The 23,704-nt window shown below is 44.4% G+C and overlaps 1 protein-coding gene across 11 annotated transcripts in view; it reads left to right on the top strand.

Annotated features, from left to right (window-relative positions):
- rapgef1b (Rap guanine nucleotide exchange factor (GEF) 1b) overlaps positions 1–23,704 on the top strand; it is a 44,984-nt gene that overhangs the window by 5,021 nt on the left and 16,259 nt on the right. For 7 of the 11 annotated variants that reach the window (XM_086053021.1, XM_086053032.1, XM_086053031.1 and 4 more), the window contains exons 2-10: positions 16,243–16,388; positions 17,148–17,326; positions 18,724–18,880; positions 18,963–19,051; positions 19,294–19,452; positions 20,112–20,162; positions 21,042–21,156; positions 21,912–22,098; positions 22,458–22,964. In XM_086053021.1, the coding sequence (XP_085909147.1) occupies positions 16,243–16,388; positions 17,148–17,326; positions 18,724–18,880; positions 18,963–19,051; positions 19,294–19,452; positions 20,112–20,162; positions 21,042–21,156; positions 21,912–22,098; positions 22,458–22,964 (1,590 nt within the window). The remainder of the gene's footprint in view (positions 1–16,242; positions 16,389–17,147; positions 17,327–18,723; positions 18,881–18,962; positions 19,052–19,293; positions 19,453–20,111; positions 20,163–21,041; positions 21,157–21,911; positions 22,099–22,457; positions 22,965–23,704) is intronic. The other 4 variants (XM_086053029.1, XM_086053024.1, XM_086053022.1 and 1 more) reach the window with 3 other exon arrangements.

The following is a 23,704-nucleotide window of genomic DNA, read 5'->3' as shown; positions in this document are numbered from 1 at the left end:
CTGCCGAAGAAGCGTGGAGGTACGGGTTGTTTGGGAAGGCGCCGGGTATAACGCAACACTGCTACTTTTTTGCCGTCTGTCTATGAAGATGAGTCATGCGTTGCTCTCGCCGTGTGCCGCACAGCAGGCCGTCGGCGGGCGGGCGGCCTTTTCCCTTCCCCGCCACACTTCAGTGCGTCCCCATGCCAGCTAACTGGGTGGCACCTAAGCGCTTCATCACCCCCCCCCCACCCCCCACCACCACCACCCCCTTCCTCCTCTGCCGCTATTTGTGGATCTTCCCTGGAAGAGTGGGTCAAGTGAGCGTGATCATGATGAGCTAGTCTGTGACTAATTCTCAGCAGGGCTGTGAAAAAATGCCAGTCCCAGCAGCAGACCGGCGTTAGCTAGGAGACGAAAAAGTTGTCAGTCGAGCGCTCGGTCGGGTTCTCCCACGGGGCCTCTCGCATGGGCAACGCCAGCTGGAGGAGCCAAGCCTCCTCCGAGGACACGGACTCCTCTCTACCAGGGGACCTGGATGATGACTACTCAGGTAAAAGGCCAACTAGCCGTCCTGGTGAACTGTACTGTAGTTGTGACTGTACAATTTGTAGGACATGCTCTGGAATATTGGACATTTCAGCAGAATATCACACTTAATTCCGTTTTTTCCAATGGCACCACTCGTAAACAAACCCGTCTCGGTCATTTTACCAAGGCAGCACGGTTGACAAAACTTGAATGAGAATTTGAGACTTTTTCTTTACCATGGGACTTTGAATGTTTGAAGTTTCCGTCCAAAAGATCTTAACGCTAGATAAATTGCTTGGAAGCGAGACCGAACACCGTGAGGTGGTACCTGAATCCAAATGAATCATGTTTTTCAATAAAAAGGATGGAAATTTAGACGTGTTTTTATCTGATTCATCGATTAACTGAGACAATAAGCGACTGATTCATCAATTGCTAGGATAATTGTTCCTTTTAGCCTTTGTTCAGTTTATTAAAAACACTTGACATTTTATTTCCTTTTTTTTAATCAAAGATGCAAGTACATTTTTCTAATTATTTTTTGCACTTATTCAGACTCTGCCCTCATTAACACATCAGATTTTCATAATAATAATAATGATGATAATAATATCAAAACATGATATGTTATATAGTAATATATTTAGTAATATTTCTCAATTAAGGGTTAGGTTTATCAGCAGGTCACATTTTTTTCTGAAACATAGCGACAAATTACAACGCTTGGTAAAGTCTGTACTATGCAATCTTTCATAGGTCAGACTTAAAAACCAAAAATGGAAATGTTTCAAATGGTAAATCAGCATGAAAAATACATGTAGGGACACATAGAGCCATCTCTCTTCAAAGCTTGCTGTTGGCCAGTGAAGTAGACGCGGTGGAAATTGCTGGGACTGGCTAACCAACGGACTTTTCTGCTGCTCGGATTAATGGCGCTTGTGCTCTCTTGTGACATTGACGTGGATAGCGCGCTGGAGTCTACTCGCAGGCAAACCATTTTGTTTTGTCAAATTATTGAAAGACAACCCAACCGATTTTTTTTTTTTATTATTCATACCTGCTGTGACCAAATGTTTTCTGCAAACCTGATGTGGGAGGTTTGGTTCGTAGTCTGACGCTTTGGAAGTGGCTTCGTCGACTTGATTTATCCTCCTCGCTGGATCCACTGGATTCATTTCAATTTTTTTCTTCTTTTTAATGAAATGATCTATACGGCTACCGTTTCGTCTGTAGTTTTTTTATTTGTATGTTTTGTTGATGCTCGCCAGTATCAGAGCTTTGATACAAAATGGCCTCTGGGGCACAATGCAATGCAGCAGGGGACATTCCTCTCTGGGCTTTCTGTGTCGTGTGGCTTTACACAAGGTGCTCATTTGCTGGGCTAAAACTTTGGGCGGAGCCAGCGCGGGGAGGCCATTCTGCCGGGCCACATCCTTCCGTCGCAGGCCTTTGGGGGGAACGGGTCCATGGTGGTGGGGGGGGGGGGGGGGGGGGGGGCGTTGCCGCTCCAATATGAATGCATTTGCATGTGTAGGTTCCGTGTTTAAAATGACTCATATTGTTGCTCCTCAAGCCCGCCGCACATTTGAACAGACCAAGTGAACAAGGATGAAAAGAATGAAACAAACTCGCAACTGAATTGAAGATAATCACACATTTTAGAACTTATTGTAACTAGCTTGAACCTGCAACCAGCAATAATAAAAAAAATAAAAAATAATTGGAGATGTTTGCTTTTGCGTTTGAACTCTTCATATGGTTTGCCACTCTTAAACTCTTGACTTTTCTATTCGTACTTGTTTCTTACCTTCTAACAGGGGCAGCCAATGGAAATTAGCCACAAAGCTCTAATCTGTTACACTCTACTCTCAAATTTAACGTTTTCGGCAACCAGTGCCTGAGAAACAAACATAAGCCACCGTGCCTCATAGGGCAAGGTTGTGCTATCGCTGTGCACTTAATCCAGGTCAGCAGTACCAAAGAGTGCTGATGTGGGCCGTAATCTGGCCACTCTGATGCCAAGCGATCCTGGCTCGCACATGCTAATGTTGTTTGATTTGCGAAGTGTTGTTGTTGTGTGTGTGTGTGTGTGTGTGTGTGTGTGTGCGGGGGGGAGGGGACGCGTCGTCCCTGGCGAGCCTTCCGGCGACACGCCGCGTCTCCGTAATCAGGCTAGTTGAGCGTATCATCGTGTAATCACAGCGTTCCGTGGTGCCGTAATGCCTTGTTTGGAAAACACGACGCCGGCGCTGGCTAAATCGCCGCGTTTAGCCCCAGCGGGGGTGTTGTCAGTTAGCGCTGACCTTGCCGCTTTGAATGAGCCGCGGATGTATGCAGCATTTAACTGGAGCGAATGTGACACTCTGGTCAAACTTGTTTTCATCACGGGCTACATCGTCGTTACGATTTGCCCTAATTGTGCCCTCTTAAGATTGTGAATGGAATCCCCCCCCCCCAACGCTAATATTGTAAAAGAAGTTAGAGGTTCCTTTAACCCGGATGCTCACCTTTACTCCAAGTCTTCCATGTCGCTGGGAGCGCACTGAACTCTGTATATATTATCGCGATATTGGCCTATGCAATATGCATATCGCAAAGACATGCAGTTATTTTCAAATGGAATTGTGGAATTTGACCAGTCAGATGCAAATTTGAATGCACATTGCCACCCAATAGTTGGACATTATCTACGGAAATTACAATTAATTAGCTAAGAGTAACATGTCGTAATTAAGGCTTAGGCTCAGCAAAAGATTGATGTATTTTTTTTTCTGGAATATCACAGCTATAAATACAGCATATGGTGAATAAAAGACAATTGCAGCAATCAAGATTCTTATCCCTCACTAACTTTTTAAATGATCATATTCGGTGAGTCTTATTACTTGTTGCAAACTGTTATGGTCGTTTGAAGCAGATGGAGAAAAATTAAATAAGTCGACTTTGAGAAGGACGAGGTTAATAAAACTGCTGGAATGGGTAGTGCGGGTGGTGGTATGTATGGTGAGCAGTGAGCAAAGATAGGGTGGGACCTTACCTCATATATTCTGCATGGGAAGCCTAAAAATCGCCCCAACATCTTACTACATAATTGACCGTGCTTTTTGCTGTTTTTGTAATGTCTATGGCTAGTTTTGAACTGAAGCCAAGCCTTGAGTTTAAAGCCTGTAAAGTATTTGAAGGGATATCAAAACTTTGCTCAGTGGTGCCTTGAACCTCCATTTTGCAGGCACTTTTGTCAAGTCAGTAGCAGGTTTTCAGGTTGCGCTTGCACACGTGTGTCAAAGCATTCAGGCAGCTGCCGGCTGGAGTTGGCATACGAGGAAGGGGGACGCCCCACAGTGGCTGCCAGTTTCCGATGGCACGGTCTAAATCAGGGAGAAGTGGGAGGGCCGTCTCGCTTGAAAACAACTCCATCCTTCTTGCGTATGAATGAGTGCATCCACAGTTCGGAGTTTTTTTTTTTTTTACATTTTATTTTGTGCTACTCACTGTCAATACTGGCACCATGTGATGATGGGTAGTCTTATCCAATCAATGATTGAGAATGGTTGTGTCTAGGTAATGATATAATGAGGTATCATTTTTTTTCACATTTGTATCATTTAATCGGTAGTCACAGCCCGCTGACGGAAACCATAACGACCATGTGGCCTGCAATTAAAAAGAGTTTTCAGTTTTTGGGGCTGGGCAGGGTCTCAATTACTCCTGTATTTTTGCAATTTGTGGTGGCATTGCCTTGGTCTCGAAGCCCCTCTTGGTTTCACTGTAGTCGCAAATCTTAAATGGCATATTGCATGGCATATGCTGATGAATAAAGTGTATTGAAAAGGACAATAAGTAAGTGTCTCTTTACAAAGTCACGTCGCCAGCTACTGGCCTGGCATGCTTATTACGGCCTTTCCTGCTCTGAAAGAGAAGCCATGTGGCGTCACTGCTGGTCATAAATACTAATTGGTGTCTGCGACTTGCAGTGTAAACACAGGCGTCATCGCTTCCCACAATAGTGCAGTGCTGTGCGGCGCACCGACTCGCCTTTGACCCACACCTCAAGCATGCCTTTTTACCGCTGAGACATTAGCGTCGGGACTAGGGTGCATCCAATGACCCGTCAGTGGAATTCCACTTGGGCCCGAACATATTGTTGTTCTACTCCAAAAGTTAGGTATATTATAGTAATAACATTTCAATGAATAACTATGGTGAGAATTATTTGCCTGATTTCTATTCATTCCTGTGGAAATAAAAATCTTTTCGGCCTAGTCGGATTTTTTTCTTATCGGCGATAAGGTATAATCGCCCCGATTAATCGGTTGGACTCTAGTGTTGTAACTAATGGACAATACAAATATTTTTTACTTTTCTTATCTGAACATAAAGTGAAAAGTAAAGGAGTTGAATCGGTGACTTTACTTTTTTTTTTAAGTATCTCTACTTCCCCTTTAAGTACAGCGTGTGAGTACTTCTGCCACCACTGGCTGCTTCATGCTCCTTGCGCGTCAACACAGAATCTGTTTTTTTTTTTTCTTCTTTTTTTCTTTTTATCGGGCCTCTCGCACCGAGCAGCTGCTGTCTGTCGAAGGCTCTGAACTCATCTCAGCAGATCGCTTTGTTTTCAGACTTGACGCTTGCGCGGCTGACACGCTGGGTATTTATAGCACCTGGCGCTTCTCTTTTGTCTGTTGCTTTTCACCCAAGGTGAACGCACTGTCTGCCTGTCAGTTTGTTGAGACGCTTGCATCAGATCTTAAAATGGGACGCGGCAGAAAATATCCGAAGTAGCCGCAACGTCGCTGGAATGTTCAGACTGCTTTGAGCAAAGTCTTGAGCACCGCACATACGCACGCCGCAAAATAGCCTCATCAGAGACTGAATGTAATATGTTTCCATGTGCGTCTTTGCTCCCCTCAAACAGATGATTAGATGTGTGGCGATGTCCACAGCAGTTTCCGGTGTTTTTTGACTACCAAGGAGTTGCAATCCGCATACACTGAGGGGATTTTCATTGTTATTGGGGACTTTAACCAGGCTTTAACAGTTCTCCCCCCATCTTGTGGATTTTGCAGCTGGGGGAAAAACACGTTGGCTATGGCCTACGTCAGTGTCAAAAACATATTCAAAAGGGCCCCTCGCTCCCACCTTGGCTCATCAGACCACTTATCTGCTGTGCTAATTCCTGCATACAAGCCCCTGCTGATTAGAGAAAAACGTATAATTGAGGTAATAGAGGGTGCGGTGTGAAAGGGCACTGTTTTCAGCGCACCGTTGGGATATGTTTAAGGAAGCTGTCGCCTCCAACCATCACGCCAATATAAATGAACATGCCATGCCTTTGTCCGTCTACATGCACAAATGCTCAGAGGACATCAGCGTTAGAAAAACCATGTGCACCCGAACCAAACAAAAACCTTGAATGAAGGATAAAAGATGCTACAGGCTCAAAACTTATTCTTCAAGTCACAAATATGCAGCCATGCAAAATAGATAACGCTCCTCCACGTGTGAGGGCATCAAAGTATCTTAATTGCTGCATTTTAAAAAAATATATAAATATTTTTTCCATTTTACTTGAGTGGCGGTGCTGTCTGGCCCGGCCCATCTCAGTGAGTCAGGTTCTTACACGGTTCCGCCTGCTGTGAACAGACCCTGTTGTCATGTCCACAAAAGAGGGAGCGGTGCTCGCCGAGGGACAGGAAACGCAGCCAGCGGCCTCGGCGTCATGGGGGAAGGAACAGGAGGGGTAGCCCAAAAAAAAAAAAAAACGGGGTGTGTTATTTCCCACTTTGAATGCTCGTATCACATGCGAGCGTGTCAGGAGCCCCATTTAGCCGTCGCCTTCACAGGAAAGTTTGGAGCTCTGGTGTAGCGGGGTGGAATTTCAACATCTACAATATATGTTTTATATATATATATATATATATATATATATATATATATATATATATATATATATATATATATATATATATATATTACATATATATATATATATTACATATATATATATATATTACATATATATATATATATTACATATATATATATATATATATATATATATATATATATATTACATGAGATGTCACCCCAGAGCCACCAAAATAATTGCCTTGAATGAATTAGTGAGTAAATTGAGACAAAATCATTATTTGACTATTATTTTGGTGACTTTTTTACTCGGTTTGTGGGGACATTTTTTTAATGTCAAATATGTGCCATAGCTAAATAAAGGTCAGGAAGTGCTGTCGTAGTTAAATTTGAAAACAAATTGTCCATCATCCCAGCAACACGGAAGCATGCATGTAATCTATGTTAAAGCCAGCGACTGACATTTTGCCCAGTTGGGGATAATCTCACACCGGGGCTCATTTTTGAGCCATGTGGTGGCAAATGTGTTCATACTTTCACCACATCACTTCTTTTTATAGCGACGTTAGTCTGTTCCACTCCAGGTGTCTTCTGCTTAGAACTGCACCCTGTGGCATCCCCTTTTTGTGTGGAAGTCATAAAGGGATTGCCCAGTGGATGCTTGTGCTTTGTCATTCTGCGTGTAGCATATAGGGCAATTGAATGACCTACACCTTGGGGCTCGGTCCTCCATTTAATCAGTTCAGCTCCACTGAAGTCAACCTATATTGCAAGCATGCACAGAGTGTAGCTGCTACTAATAAATATTCATTTATTCATATTTTTTTTAAACGTTACATTTTAATGGCAATTATAAGGGACCGGGTTCATGAATTATTTGCAGGTTTTGTACAACTTCAGTGCTGCCTGGCGTGTTGTGGCACAACGTGGTATTGCACTGAAGGCAGGCAGTTCTAAATTCAGACTTGTAAAAACTAGGGCCACACGAAATTGCACTTTTGCAATAGCGATATTATTGCGATATTTAACATGTACCTAAAGAAATGATGTTTTTATTATCTAATGAAAGAAGTGCATTTTTTTTCATGCGGCAAAATGCAAACGCTCAATGTGTTCTTAGCTAATTAACTTTCATTCCCCTGGATAATGTCCAACTATTGGGTGACAATGTCCATCTAAGAAAATAATTGCAGGTGTGCGCTATGTGCATGGGGCCATTATCGTGGTATTGATATTTTTTCAATATATTGTGCAGCCCTAATAAAACTTTGCGCTACAGCGTGGGGTCCCTTGAATGCGAATCAGGTTGAACCCGTTGTTCTGCGAGTGGATTTAAGGCACCCGTGTGCAATTTGCAAAGTCTGCGTCATCACGCACCCTTTACCAAGAAAGGAGGAAACGTGTCACCCAACAAGCCATGAATGACTTACACAGTTGGAAGAAACGATGTTGTACGGTACACACAGAGCGCTTTGGAAGGAGCTTTGTTGGTGTTGACCTGAAACAGGGGGACTATTGAAGCCAAGGGCCTATAAAAGATTAATGCCGTCCGTATACTGCGACGCGCGCGCACGCACACACAGGTACTACCAACCCTCTTCACACAACACGGCCGGCCAACATCTGACCTCGTGAATGGACCGTTTTGTCAAAGCCTTGGGTGACTTTGCACTGATCGAATCAGGAATAAAGTGCTCCTTTCTCAAAGCCGCTTATTGAAGGAATCTCCTGTGGTCCGTGATGTGATATGATTTCACATCAGCCACTGAAAAGAGACTTTGTATGACTTATGAATGCAGCTGCAGCACTGCGTCAGGCTCCCTCGTGTGTTCCGCTATTGAATAACTCATTTACGGGCCACGCAGTGACCTGCAGCTCAACATGGCTCGCCCCATCCCCACTTTAAAAAAAACAATCAAATAAAAAAAATGTAAACACTGTCTAACAGTAAAAATCATCATGGCGTACGTCTGCAGCAACACGGTTCTTCCTTTACAGCTGTACCGTACCTTTTCATGGTTTATTAATTGTGCAATATGCCTCAAAAACATTTTATTGGCTCTTTCAAGTATTTCCATTATTGACTTATCGATTATTAATGAGAAAGAGGCCCGTTACAAGATGCCAGGCTAAAATAGATTGAAAAAGGGCATTTCCAACCCAAATTAACATGTAAACCCGATTATGTGAAACAATTACTAGTTCAGAAATTATTGTAAACTGATGACCCCTTGTACCCGAGTAATTTGTCTCTTACCTTTTGGCTGTCTTGCTCATAGATGCCGTGACCCGATTAGTCGGCGGTGGTGTCATCCACTTCGTAACACGTGTCGCTTATGTTACATGCACAAGCAACGGGGGCTGTTGTAACTTATTTTGCTAACAAGCCAGGCTAAACTGAGCTCCTCCCTGACACAAAGCACGTCGCTCATTTGAGATGTATCACTTCAACTTACTTCCTTGACACCAGCGTACCACTTTTCTGAAACATAAATAGGTGAATCTGAATCTTTGAACATGGTGCGCCGACAATGCAGCGACCATAAGCCAAGTCCACGCGGCCGCACAGCTGCTTGGAGGTCCGCAAGGTGATGACGCCAAGAGCTCTGATTGGAGCCCCGGTGGATTCGCAGCGCCGTGATTGGGCGTGCCTGAGCGGTCGCCAGAGTTCATGTGTAGCAGCTGTGCAGGCCTGGACGCCGTAGGGAGAGCGAAAACTAGGCGCCGGTTGAGATAATACTCTGGACTAACATCAGATGTTGGAACGTGCGTCGTCGTTGCACCACCCAGCCGTAACAACACTTTGTAAACAGCAACACAACAACCCAAAAGGGATGACAACACTTTGGTTGTCCTTTTCTGCTTTTGTGCAATCTCATGACCGGTGTTAATTGTGAGTTATCAGTCTCTGGTGATCTCTGGCGTCCGGTTGTAGAACAGCAATCCTTAACCACCGGACTGTGGGCCAAATGTCTTAGGAGAGCCTCTTTGGAAAGAAAATAAAGAATGTCAAAAGAGCCAACAGTTTCCCAAAAAAGAAAGCTGCATTTGACAGACGATATCAGCAGTTTTGCTTAAAGCGGGAGTCAACCCAAAAATATTTTTTTAAGAATATGTTCTGTGCAGGCTCACGAGTTGAAACACAGCATTCTGATTGATACTGTGTTGGTTTAATATGAGTCAAGCAACAAAATCCACACGTTTTTAGCCATCTCCGGGGGCGGCCATTTTGTCACTTCTGTCGACTGAACATGACATCACAAAACGACCAATCACGGATCGGCCTCAGAAAACAGCTGAGTCGTGATTGGTCGTTATCCGAGCCCTGAGGGTCTGTGTCATTTTCAGTTGACCGAAGTGACAAAACGGGTGAATTTTGCTGCTTAACTCAAATTTCATATTAATCATATTGCCTTGTTTCAACTAGTGGGCCTGCATAGAACATATTCTTGAAAAAAATATGTTTGGGTTGACTTTAATGTACGGGTTTAGCGCTGCAGGTGATTGTCAAGCACCAAGTCCGCTCTGGGTAATACAGAATGCAACGGCAGGCTAGCAAAATTCTGAAGAAACTTTCCAGGGTCCGACATTGAGCCTTTGGGGCCACCATGAGCGAAGTTGCGGTGGCCCAGTTAGAACTGGTATTGGCCACATGTACAGCTTTTCATGATATAATACAATAAGTTTCAACAATTAATTCATATTCGTAAAAAGCAAGTGTGTGGATTGAATCCTATTTATTTTTGTGATGGCCCGGTCGCTCCAGTATCTGTAAGGTGACACGGTGCCATACTGGCCCAGGGGCGTTGATATCGGGTCCGACATCACAACCACTCTGACTTAGTAGCTGCAGTAAAATGTGTTGTTTTTCACAGAGGAAGAACAATATACAGTATACTGTACTCGTGACTGTGGTTATATTGTCTTGCCTATTTCATGTTGGCTTTCCCAACAACGGACTCATAGCGGCCAGTTATGGATCGAGCTTTTTTGTCGGATACTATGGATCGTTATTATGGATCGCCGTGCTCCGGCAGGCACTCTTGCATCCGCGCAACGGCGCACCCATCTCATTGATATTTGCTCCTGGCCACTGACGTGGAGCCGCTTTGCTTGTCACTGACTACCGACGGGTCCTTTTATGTAAAATGTCGAGCGAGTCTTTCTCTTTTTTTTTTGTCACTTCCTCTCCGTCTGGTCGACTTTTTCCCCTCTATGAGTGCTTTTCAATCAACCATTAACAAGCACAACATTCCAAACCGGGGCTTGCTCACCCGGCCATCTCGCGACTCGCCCCGCAGTGGCCCTTTAAAGATAAACCGAGGACATAATTGAGGCAGGAAGTTCACTGCTGCTACTACAATGGAGCAAATAAATAATTCACTTTGCACTCAACTCTTTCCTGTTGAATTTTCCCCCTGCTGTATGCATTTCCCCCCTCTTTTTGCTCATCTTCTCTCACAAGCCTCTCGCATTCCGGTCTTGCTCCAAATCCTGTCCTGGCACCGTGTCCCTGTTAGCTCTGACATGAAGCAGGCCTCCCGCCCGACGACAACTTTTATGGACAAATAGCATATTTTGTTGTTGCTAAGTTTGCACAAAATGAAGACGGTCCTATGAAGCGAGTTATTTCGTAGAAACAGCCGACGTGTGCTTGTAAACACAAAGGTCTTTGGAGAGATCAGTCTGCATACATCATTACGGTCAAGAGTGTAGGAGCGAGGTGAAAGTTTTGCCGATGCCTTTGTCAATAGTTGGAAAATTTGATCTTAAAAGTGGAGAAACTCATGCGTACAACGAATACTCTTGCGCTTGTTAACCTATAAACTTTTGGATAATCCTCTACATTTTACGCTACAGGTCCAAGTGACCAAGTATCCATTTGAGACCTTATTCAATAGTCTAAGCTTGTACCTGAGTGTATATAATTCAAGGTGGGTGTGTTTTTTGGGGTAGGTGCGTGTTGGGTACATGTCATTAGTTTCAGTCTCAGGCTAGATCCGATCCGTCCATTCACGCATTGCAAGTTGGATGAGTAGATGATGGATAGATCTTGTCCCAGTCATTTGCTGCAGAATCCTTATAGCATCTGCTTCACTTGGATCATCTCCACCTTGCCCCCCACCCCGCCGCCTCTCTCTCAGCAGGAGAGGGGATTGTGAGGAGGAAGCGCAAAATTCAATTCGGGGCAAAAGGCAATTTGTTTGTTGAATGGCACCGATTCAAATTCGATGGCCCATTCATTTGACAAGGCCCCAATACATGAAAATCCAAGCAGCCCCCCACTGCCCTCCCCCAAAAATTGCAATACTTTTGGACTTTGTCTCCGTGGCTTCTTTTTGCTTATGGTGTTGTTTTGTTTCCGTTACAGTTCACAGCCTTTTTTGCCCTCCGCCCTCCTCACCAGCTGCTATGCCGACCTTTCTGACACACACATGCACACTTTGACCGCATGCACAGGAACTGGAAGGGGAGGGGTATGTAGCAGGAGGGGACAGCTGTGTGTGTAACCTTGAGCGCATCCATCGAGTCTAGCGACAACAAGGGCCTGACCGGCTGTCCTGTGTAGATGACACACCTGGACCGGGCCAGGTCACATGTCACCTGTCGTTTGTCCTCCTCTGCGTGTCCTGTAGCCCTCCTGATCAATAATTCTCAGTGTGGGACGTTATCCACTTTCACTTAATTGGCTCGAAAATTACACTACTTGTCAACACTTTTTTACTACTTTTTTTTTTTTTTAAATCAGAGATGGAAGTAAACTTTACTTGATAATTTTTTTTTTTGCACTGATTCCAAATCTGACCCGCCTTTTTTTAAAAAAAAATTTGCAGCACATCAGCTTTTCTTAATGATGATGAAAATAAAAATGATGATAATAATAAAACAATAATTTAGTCATATTAATTCAGGGTCAGGTTCCGCAACAGGTAGTTTTTATTTTTTTTAAATGCCTTAGCTGTAAATTACAACGCATGGTAAAATCAGTTTTTGCGCAAGCTTTTTGTAGATCAAACTTAAACACAAAGAAATGATCTCAAGAACTTGATGTGCTAGAAAAAAGTAAAGACGTTTTTGAAATCGGCATCAAAAATATGTTGAGACACACAAAGCCCTCCCTGATTCCAATTTGCTATTGGTAGGATAGGAAAGAAAAGCTCTTTTTATAGCTGTTGTGTGACATTTTGTTTGCTGGTCTTCTCATTTTTTTCTAATCTAAATTTCTAATGTGAAATATGTGCATTGGCAAACATTGCTCTATATTGCCCTTCGACACATCACCAAAGTGCACTTTTGCTTCATGTTGTGTTAATTAGCGCCGCTTCTCTAAAGACGTCTTCTTCCTGTTCTTGTGGCCAATAAGAGAAGAGGCCGTGCAATGACGCAGTTTGGGTCACTTGCATTGATGAGAAGACATCAAAGCAGAGGGTCAGCGGACCAAGCTGTCATTATGGAGGCGTCTTGGATCATTTTCAGATAAAAATATGTTTGATGACTGCATTCACAAATGCTTCTGTGTGGTATTCACAGAAAGCGTGGTTGCAGAAGTGATACCTCGCCGTAGTGAGAATCAGGAACCGGTTCAGTTCTTCATAAGTGATGACGTGCGCAGCAGTCTGGCTTATTCCGCTTGGTATACTACTAACTCCATTTTGTACAAAAGAGTGTGTCTACTCTTTGTGTGTTCTGTCATAGCGGTGAAAAAAAAAAAAAAAAGTTCAAAAATCACCATGACAACCGCGACGACAAGATTTCAGCAGTGCTGTGAACCCGAGACAGCTCAGCAGATTATAAATAAAATTCTGCAGAAAAAAAAACATGTTTTGACACTGTGGTTTCTTCCGTGGTGCGCACGACGCCTTAAATTCAGAGTGAGACAAATTATAGTCGATGACCTCACCACCTCAGTGCAGCAGCAGCCAGCGAGGGAGGCTGCTTGACGTTTGGATGCTAAAGGTGCTAACATGACTTCCACAGAGCACGTACACTCCAGCCGTGGTGTTCCAATTTTTATGCAGCCACGTTCTCGGTGCAGCATTTGTGCAACATATGCAGTAAATGTCTTGTGTTTCACGTGTCACTTTTACATAAAACAACTGGGAGGGACAAATAATCAGCTTGAAGCAAGCATGCTTTGTCTCTTGTGGACAATTACAAGCGAGAGAGTGATTTATTTGCTTTCTCAAAGTGACGTTATACAAAAATCTTCCATTTCTCGATCACGAGATTGAGAGCAGGTGACGAGGCATACTTTAGAAAATGAGTTGTGGTAAGTGTAAGTGTTTTATCAACTTGTTGTTGTTATGTGTTTTAAAGCACGTGGGAGGGGTAAAACTATTTTCAAATGTTTTATATGGTCTTTCTATATCGCAGATTTTTGTGATCAATTGGTTCGCTGTGCGGTACTTCGCTTGAGGATATCGTAGATTTCCCGTGAACTCGAGAGGAAAAGGGTGGTGGTCTCGCCTATGGGCAAAAGAACGAGGGGACAGTGATCCGAGGCGAGGTGATGCATGCAGCCTTGAGTGGCAGGCAGAAGACGCGTGGAAATTGTGTCGACGCGCGACGGCCAGCTGTATTGATTGTGGTGGTGACTCAGCGCGCTGATGTCACTCACTGCACCTCATGCCTGGGCTGCCTTCCAGCTGCGAAACGCAGTCTTTCGGGGCCTCTTGAAACTTTGAGCGAACAAAAGGGTCCAGTGTGAAGGGATCCTGGCAAAAGATCTCTATACCACTAATGTCAAAAGGTTTCCACCAAGCAACAGGCTTCACTACTGTTCACAAGTTGCCTTAAAGGGCACATTTTATGAAAAATGTGCTTTTTAACTCATTCTCTGGCCACGTTTACACGGACACAATTTCTTTAATCCAATCAGAGTTCCGATCAAAATTATGATCGGATCATCCAATTAGGGCTTGCGTCTTCATGCGTCACATTTTTGATTAGAACAAATTATTTTGACATGCGCAGATTTACCAAATATAACAGAAATAGTAGTAGAAGAAGAAGTAATTGCGACTTCCGTGTCACTCCGTCCATTTCTGCTTTAAACGTTAGCATTATTTCGGATATTTTTCATGTTTGCGCTGTTATGTCGAGTTAACACTTCCTAATGAGCTGCGAATGTACCAGTTCAGTCGTGCGCTCGTCATGTCTTTCACTCACTTTGCTTCCACCAGATTTCGGGGCTAACAGAAACGTGCATTCCGAAAAAATGTGTCCATGTAAACGTGTCAGTGGGGAGACTCACTTCTTTCGGTAAAAAAAAAAAAAAAGTTGTTCTTTAGTAGCAGTAAAGCATATGCACTGGTTTCTGATCAAAAAGAGGAGAAAATGTGCTGAGATCCACCTCAGAATCTTCATCTTTCGATTCCAAAGTGGTGGCTGATTTTAAATCCCAAGTGATGCAATCCTGCCATCTACAGGGATCTGTTAGTCATTACATTGGGTTTATATACCTGAATTTCAAAGGCAAACTGGACCAGGCGAGGCCCTCCTCCGAGCCTGATGTCAGAGCTTTTAATCCATTCACTGCCATTGACATAATTGTCTTTTCACAGTCCAGCCATTCAATCCCAGGCACTTATGTTTTTTTCAATTTTTTTCAAACGTTGGGGTAAAAGAGGGTCTCAAAATGTCTCACAGTTACTGAGTTAAAAATGTGATACGCTGATTCTTGATCCATACAATATTGTGATGAACGTGTGTCACAGACATCTTAAGACTCTTGGCAACTGTTTAAAATCGTGGAAAAAATGCGATAATAATGATAACCAACGACTGATCTAATCCGTCGGAGTGAACTAGCTGTGATATTACTCAGCTATCGCCAGATCAAGTTTTGCCGTTCCAAACTGTATTTGCAGCGCTTGGTGGAAACGTGGCTTTCACAGATTTCATTTGCAATCAAAAGCATCTGGTGCACGCTAGGCGCTGCCAAGACGTGGAGGCTGGCAGACTTGCGCTCGACCAAATCCTCTCACGATGCGGGCCAGACCAATGTTTCTCTCTATTTATATACGAGCGAGCGTCTCCTGTGCCTGTCATGTATTGATCCAGACAGGGTCGTTGTTTTGCTGCGACTTTGATGTTCTCAGACTCAATCCCACCCACCAAGATGGGCTAGCTTGTGAGCTCACGGGGCTTCTCTCGGATGGCGGACGGACAGCAAGCTTCTCCGCGGTGGCACCTCTTTGCTTGGAAATTTAAAAAGCAAAACTGATCTGTTTCTTTAAATCTTGTCTCATTGAGGGAAGATGCTCTTTTTGGGCTGTAGGCACGACAAGCTCGCTAACAAACAGCACAAATATGATGGATAACTATTAATGCGAATGAAGGTGCTTAAATTCTTGTAGTGGCGGAAGGGGGACTCATGCTAAGGCCATTGATTTTCCGAGTAATCCGAAAAAAAAAAATTCCATTATAACAAATAATACAAAAAAATCTGTGTTATATCGGGGGGGGGGTGATATACTCTGTAGCGATGGAAACACTACTTCAGTCCCTGCAATGTGCAGCGCTAGACAAAATCTTTTTGAACGAATCTTGGCAGGCTGAGCCACTTGCACTAGGTAACAATGTACACTTGAGGGTTTAATTGTACTCAGTCCCATTCATGTTCATGTGCTACAAAGGATGCAGCGCTTCATCTTCATGTCAAGGCACTTGACGACCGCACGACACCATCAGATTTATCCGCCAAGATAACATTTGAGTTCTTAAAAACTGCACGGGTGTCGGGCCTTTCATTTTGCCGTGATTTGAAGACGACGCCATCTGGTTTCTTCCTCAATTCTGGAGCACGACTGACCGCAATCCCCCCCCCCCCCCCCTTCTCCCACTTTCACCCTCCGTCCGTAGACTCGCAGCGGTCCCATCTGTCCTCATTTACCATGAAGCTGATGGACAAGTTCCATTCTCCCAAGATCAAGAGGACGCCATCCAAAAAAGGCAAGCAACTGCAGCCTGAGCCCGCGGCCAAGACCACTGAAAAGCCCGCTAACAAGGTAAGCGCACGTGTATTGTGCGGGGAAATGTGCCCATTTCGTTTGCTCTGTGTGCTTGTTTGTGACTTTTTTCCTGGTTTCCTGTCTCATGTTTTGTCTGCCCAATTTCTATTGTGTGTGTGTTGTTACTTAGCTGGTTCCCACAGCTCCCCAGTCGCCAGGTGCCTTAAACCATTTCAGAGACCAATGGAAGCGGTTTTGTCTCTTAAAATGGACTTATCCGCTCATTCTTTAGCCTTTTCGGATTGTATTAGAGCATGATGTTTCCCTGGTAGATATTTATTCATGTAAATCACTGTTCATTTTCATGGAAATTTCACAACTTTCCCGGAAAATTCCCGGAATTTTGCAACCTTGCAGACACTACAAAAAAAAAAAAAAACAGCCTTAAAACACTTCTCCCTTGAAACAAATTTAAACCTATTAAAAGACACTTTTGAAACATATTATAAAAAATATTTTAGAAAGCCCCAGTATTGGTTTGTCCTAACAAACAAATATTAAAGCTTCAAACAACTGCCAACTGCTATTTTAACTCACACAGGGCAGATACAAAGAGAGCTTACAGTAATACTCACAGACATATATTGTCTCTACGCTGTGGAAACAACACATCAAAATCACTAAAAGGTATACTGCAAAAAGCGATGGCTTAAAAATCTGCGGGGAGCAACAACGATGAACCGCGATATCGTGTGGGAACACTATAAAATAATTTCGGCAATTCTCAATGCATGTTCTTTTCTTTTTCTCATCCAGAAGGTGAGTCGACTGGAGGAGCACGAGAAAGAGGTGGTAAGCGCCCTTCGCTACTTCAAGACCATCGTGGACAAGATGGTGGTGGAGAAGAAGGTGCTGGAGATGCTCCCCGGCTCGGCCAGCAAGGTGCTGGAGGCCATCTTGCCCCTGGTTCAGGGGGAGGCCCGCATACAGCACAGGTGAGTTTCCCTTTTTTTTTTTTTTTTCGTTTTGACTCTCTGCCCGTCCTTGCTTGATGGCAAGAATGCAGAGCAGACATGTTAGGACTAGTTGGACGTCGACTAATGATGTTGATTTGAATCTCTTAGAGGTGTGTGGACTGCAATGACACAGTCAGTCTGGCACTTCACTATCAACGGTTCTGGCTCAAACGTATTTTGCTGTTTTTCAGGAAGTTTCGAACAAAATGTTTATTTCCTTGTCCAAATGTCACATTTTGGCATCTTCCTCACAATATGGTGGCAGCTTGTTCTGAAGACGCGAACGAGGCAGCTGCAGGATTGTCTCAAAGTCACCAACTGCTTTTATGGTTTTAAAGATTGTTTGTATTAAGGGATTATTTAATGATAACTCGCAGAGAGTTTGGCATATTTTGGTTGAAAATTCAGGGCGAACCTAAAATGCACCATAATAACCTTTTCAGGTGAACTTTAGTTGACGTCTAAATGTTGAATGACAGGCATGTCCAACGTGAACGTTTTAGTACTTCTAGCACAAATTTCTGTTCTCTGAAAGGAGTTCAATGGCAAAGTTCACATCAGGTGTTTGAGCCATGAACGTTTCCAAGGATGACTACTTCTTGGCCTTTCTGTGACTCTTCTGGTCTCTGCATGCCTTGGGGAAGGTTAGATTCAGTTCAACTTTTTGGGAGTAGAGTATCTCCGATTTTGGTCTTTCGGTCTTTCCAGAATGAATCGTCAATGAAACCTTCTGATGAGCTCACATTGCACACAGTTAGCCAATAACGTCACGGCTGCTGCTTAATCGCACAGCAAATAAGCCAAAATAGCTCCATATATTACAGATGTGTCTGTGTGACTCATATTTGCCTGAGTGTCTCTGCACCCCGATCTGATGCATATCAATGTATTTGTGGTCTTTTCAAACCCGACATGAGTCTGACTTGTGTCATGAGACCGAATGGCTGTGAACCAGCTGCGGCGTGTCGCGACAGGTCTTTGCCACACCTCATTGTTGCTCCTGCGAAAAGCATCAGTCGTTACGTGCAAAACAACAACTACACTGATCCCACGTTCATCGCGGAAATGACATCCTAGAGCCTGCTTTGACAAAGATAGAGAAACATGTATGCTTTTTTTTTTATAAGCTTTCACCCCTTCCACAAGCTGTAAACACATTTAAATGAAAACACAAACTTATACAAAAAGCAACAAAAGAGAATTAAACATTGTATATTCAAACACTAAAATGTTCAACCAAGCCATATACCGTAAATTAATCTAATGAATGTCCGTTAGCTTCATGTTAATATATACAGTGGATCCCTGCTTTAAAAAAAAAAAAAAAAAACAATGTTGTTCTTAAGTCCAACCTTATTCTCCCCCGCTCTCCATAGTTCAGCGTTGTCTTCCTGCCACAACCGCGTCTACCAGAGTCTCGCCAACCTCATCCGCTGGGCCGACCAGGTGATGCTGGACGGCATCGACCTGGACGACAAGGAAAACGTGACGTCGGTCACCAACGTCATCAAAGCGGTGCTGGACGGCGTGAAGGTAAAGGCGTCTCGTCTCGCGCCACATGTATTGAAGAAAGTGTGACGTTGGCGTTTAAAACGGACGCCGTTGCGCCACACAGGAGCTGGTGAAGCTGACCATCGAGAAACAAGAGCAGCCGTCGCCCACCAGCCCGAACAAACCGGCGCCGCCCGTCACCACGGCGGAAAGGTGAGCACACTTGCGTGATGCTGGAAAGTTTTCTCTAGCCCAAATTCCGTTGTAGGTCGTTTGCTAAAACGGTTAACCGTTTCACAGTCACAAGCTGTGTTTCATACTTCCTATTTTCGGTTGCATAAAATGGTCCAAAAATGGATGGCCACTCTAGAGCTGATGTTTGCATACATTTCCGAATATTGAGTATTCCATTATGTCTTCCACTTGTTGACGTTATTTTTTTTCCTGGTGCGTAGCGGCAGCGTTCCTTCAGAGGCGCCCTCGATAGAGCGAGACTCGGAAGTGAAAAAGACGGCTCCGGCGGCAGCTCCCGCCGACGCCCCCTCGGACGTTCCCGACGAGGACGTAGCCCCTCCGAAACCCCCACTTCCCGAAGCCAAGATGGCGGAGCTCAGGTATACCTTTTGTGTTTGGGAGCATGTCGACTGTCTCGAATCCAAGACTGGACTCACACATCCAGAACACTGTTTGACTTTCACACAACTTAAACCCTTATTTCCCAACCTGCACTGAGCCAAGGCACAATTATGCTTCGCACAAAACGTGAAGGATGTAACACCGGTTTTTGCCATTCAGTTTCTTGTTAGAGAACAGCAAGTTGTTCAAAAAGCAGTGAAACACTGAAAAGTTAGACCAGCATGCGCCCACACTCAAGAGAGGACCCTGGATTACATGTGAAAATTGTACAGATGTTTCCTCCACAGTACCTGGCCCGTTTTAAGTTCCCACTAGATGGCAGACATCACACATGACTAGTCTAAATACATTACCAGTCTCGTTACTAGCCTAGCGTAGTCAACGAGCCTTCTCAATCATAGAAGAGAGAGCACCGGTGGATGCGGCAACCAGATAGATTATTTGCAGTGGAGAAATGAGAATTCTCGGTCCAATTCAGTGAAATTGGACGGACGATCTTGCGTGGTGCAGTGGTTGGGAATCACGGAAGATACGAGTATGTCGAGGTGGGGTGTTGTCACTCACTTTGTTTTTGCTGTCCTGCTGTCTCAACCTGTTTCATCCTTTGTCCTCCCTCCCTTTTGGGTTCTGGGCACAGAGCACAGTTGAGTTGTGACGCTGGCCAAAGGAAACTCACTCACAAGGAAAAGTATGTTAGCCCAATGGATCACATGTGACCATTATAACATCTTACCCGAGACCCACGACCACAACCCACCCCACCCCACCTCACCCGGGCCCAACCAACCCCTCATTAAGCTTCTGGATTGGATGGACCTGCATGGTTTCATTCTTTCCGGCGTTTTTTTTGTTTTTTGTTTTTTTTGTGTTGGGCAGTTCTTCCAAAAAAAAAAAAAAAATGCATGAGCGTGTGCGGCTGACCCGATGCAGTGTCCTCTCATTGGCCTCCATTGCACATCGCGTTCTGCCCGTTGTCCCTTGTCGACCTAACTCATGCTAGATTGTTGCCGTTGAAGAACAGAACTGGCGGGCCGCTAACGCGGAGAGTCCTCCCATGCGGGGATGATGTACAGTGGATCCTCAGTTTCCAAACTGAATGCGTTTCGAGTTTGCTGACCAAAATGTTTGAGAACGGAAGCAGTGTTTTCCATTCAAGTGGATGGAAATAGTCCGAATCCATTGCAGCCCCAGAATGAAGTTGTTTACTTTGTTTTTATCATTAGTTCATTGCAGTTCATATTTACCAGACCCGCCCTCAATAGATGAAAATATGAATATAGCTAATATTCCAAATATATATTATACATGAATACGTCTCGCATGCTTAAAACACATTTAAACTTATTGAGACACTTGCGTATTTCATTTAGTGCATCTTCTTAACCAAGACAACATATATTTGGAATTTTTGTTCATAAACACTTGGGTTTATTAAGTGGTGCAGCGCATTGGGGAACCGAGGTTCCACTGTATTGTATTTGTGTGTGCTTTTGATAGCTGTGCTTTGGTGTTTGTTCACTGTCCGCCTTATTAATTTTCTCTGCCTGCGTCTGCTTATGGACAACAGTCCTCCGCCGGCCCTCCCGCCGAAGAAGCGGCAGTCTGCCCCGTCGCCAACGCGTGTGGCGGTGGTGGCCCCAATGAGCCGGGGATCCAGCTTGCCCTGCAGCGTCCACAGACAGGTCAGTCAATGTGTGACTTCTCACCAAAAATGTGTTTCAAAAAGCACGATCCCCCCCAAAAATTGGACATTTCGAATTCAGAATGCTTTGAATCAGCTGAGAAATGTTGAATTTGAGGTAAATTTGTTGCATATTTTCCCCATTATTATGGGGATTTTATTTCAATGGAAATTATAGAATTCTTCAATAAGATTAATATTTTGGAATGTTGACAATGTTGAAGTTAGATTGGTTTGAATAAGCTGATATCTGGTGAGTTTGTTGAGTTTCTCCCCTATCTTGGGGGACTTTTGTATAGAAATTGGGTTCTTCAAAGAGTAGTGTTTATTTATTTATTTATTTATTTATTTATTTTCCCAGGGGGCCGGGGGGCATTTTGAAATTAAAATGATTGGAACAGGTTGAGAAAATTTGAAATTTCTCTTGGAAACTGTAGAGTAAAAGTAGGGTTTTTGCAATATTGATTTCTTAAAAAAATAGTAATAACAATTAAAATGTGGAATTATGGAAAAAGTGGGAATTTGTGGAAAGCGAAAAATGGGATGTTCCGAATGAGCTAAAAAATTTGATGGTGTTATGGTTTAAATGGATTGAGAAATGTGGACCTTTTGGAAAATCCAAAAACTGAATGCGGAAAATGATCACGTATAATAATTCCGTAATGCCTAATGGTGAATCACGTGTTTTTCAGCATTCACGTAATAAACCAGCATGAAAGCACGTTTGTGTGATAAACAAAGCTTCTTGTGTTGCAGCAGCACGACTACGAGCAGGAGTTTCTCCAGCGTCGCTTCTCGGGGGGCAGCCAGTCGTACGGGGGCGACTCGCCACGTCTGTCTCCTTGCAGTAGCATGGGCAAACTCAGCAAGTCGGACGAGCAGCTCTCCTCCATGGAGCAGGACAGCGGTCAGTGTTCCCGGAACACCAGCTGCGAAACGCTTGGTAAGATCCCGAACGGAGTAGGTATATGCACGGTATGAACAATGTAAAGTATGTGTTGCCGCAGGTAGTAGAATGTGTCTATCGTTCATGGAGTGAATGGCGAACACCATGTAAGAAAGCCACTGGCGTTCAGCTCAACTGTTTTTAGTTGTATTTCTGTCAGTAAATCATTGTTTTGCAATCAAAAGTCCTATCTCAGTCTTGTTTTTGTTGTTTTGTGTTTCTCTTCACAAAAAGCTTTTTTTTTTTTTTTTTTTCAGAAATTGTTTTTTGAGGGGTTAAACAACCGATGTTCTACTTATTATGACACATGCAGGGGAGCTATAACAGATTTTGTGTCTTTTTATTTCCCTTTTCAGACAACACGGAAAACTACGACCCCGACTACGACTTCCTCCACCAGGATCTTTCAGTCGGGGATAGCCTGCCCCCAATCCCGGTGGGAGGTTGCCTCAGCCCGCTGCCCGAGTCGCACAGCGAGTCGTCCTCGCCCGTCCCCGGGCAGCATCCTACGCACCCCCGCTTCAGCGCGCCTCCCCCCCAGCAGCTGCCCGAGTACTGGACGCCACAGCCCGGCCACCCCAACCCGCTGTCACGCATCAGCGCGCCGCCCGCGCTGCCCCAGAAGAAGCGGCGCAGCACGCAAACGCCGCCCTTCCCCGACGGCGGCTCCAAGGTGTACGAGCGCTACCCCTCCCAGTACGACAACCTGTCAGAGGAGGAGCCACCGCCCTTCCCGCTTTTCACGCCAATCTCGCCCATGCCGCAGACAAACGGCGGCGTCTTCGTCGCGCAGTACATTTGCGGCGAGAACGCCGACGTGCCTGCCAGCCCGCCGCCGCTACCGGAAAAGAAAAGCAGACACAGTAAGTACCACGGGAAAACGAGGGTTTGGGTGGCATTGGTGGACAATGGAGGCCAGGAACATTTAAACCAGTGAGCTGAATATGTCTTGGCGATTTTTAAACATACATATTAACAGACATAACTAATTTTAAATTGCAGGATTTTGTGGAGATCATTTTTCCACGCAGACGCAGACCAGGGTTACAATAGTTTTGGTCATTGGATTATTGTAAAACCCAGTGGTGGGCGGGGGTGGTATTATACAGGGGGCGTAATAAAACAAAAGAAGAAAGACTTGTGTAGCAATAAGCATCTGTCAGGAAGAAAGAGTGTTTTTGCGATCGCTAGTTGAAAATGAAAAGAACAATTGAGAGCATGATTGGGAGCAACATGGTGGCGTAGGAGTGGTGGATTTGGGAAGGGGCGACTGGCGGCGTTTTGTTTCCGCGTCACTTGGGCGTAGATTATGTCAAGGAAATATTCAACAGGAAGAGAATACCAGGATGTGCTACAATGGCTCCAGCTGCGGGGGCAACACGGGGCAAGGGTTGGTCATTTCCTGACACGCCTTCTACATCACTTCCTGTGCATTGATGTCATTCCATGCATTCTTAATGTATGGATCCACTTGTATAGCGCCACGATAGTCGGAGGGCGATCAGGTCAGAGTTAGATAGCAGGTACTTCCCCGATTTTCTGTTGGGCTCATTGGCCTTTTTTGTGCATTTTGGGGTTTTTTTTTTCTCAGGAGTGAGATGCT

This window comes from Filicampus tigris, chromosome 15 (assembly GCF_054856515.1).
Source record: "Filicampus tigris isolate MCC_2025a chromosome 15, RoL_Ftig_1.0, whole genome shotgun sequence".
NCBI lineage: Eukaryota > Metazoa > Chordata > Actinopteri > Syngnathiformes > Syngnathidae > Filicampus > Filicampus tigris.
The sequence above is the reverse complement of the archived record's forward strand: the minus strand, read 5'-3'. Positions and strand labels throughout refer to the sequence as shown.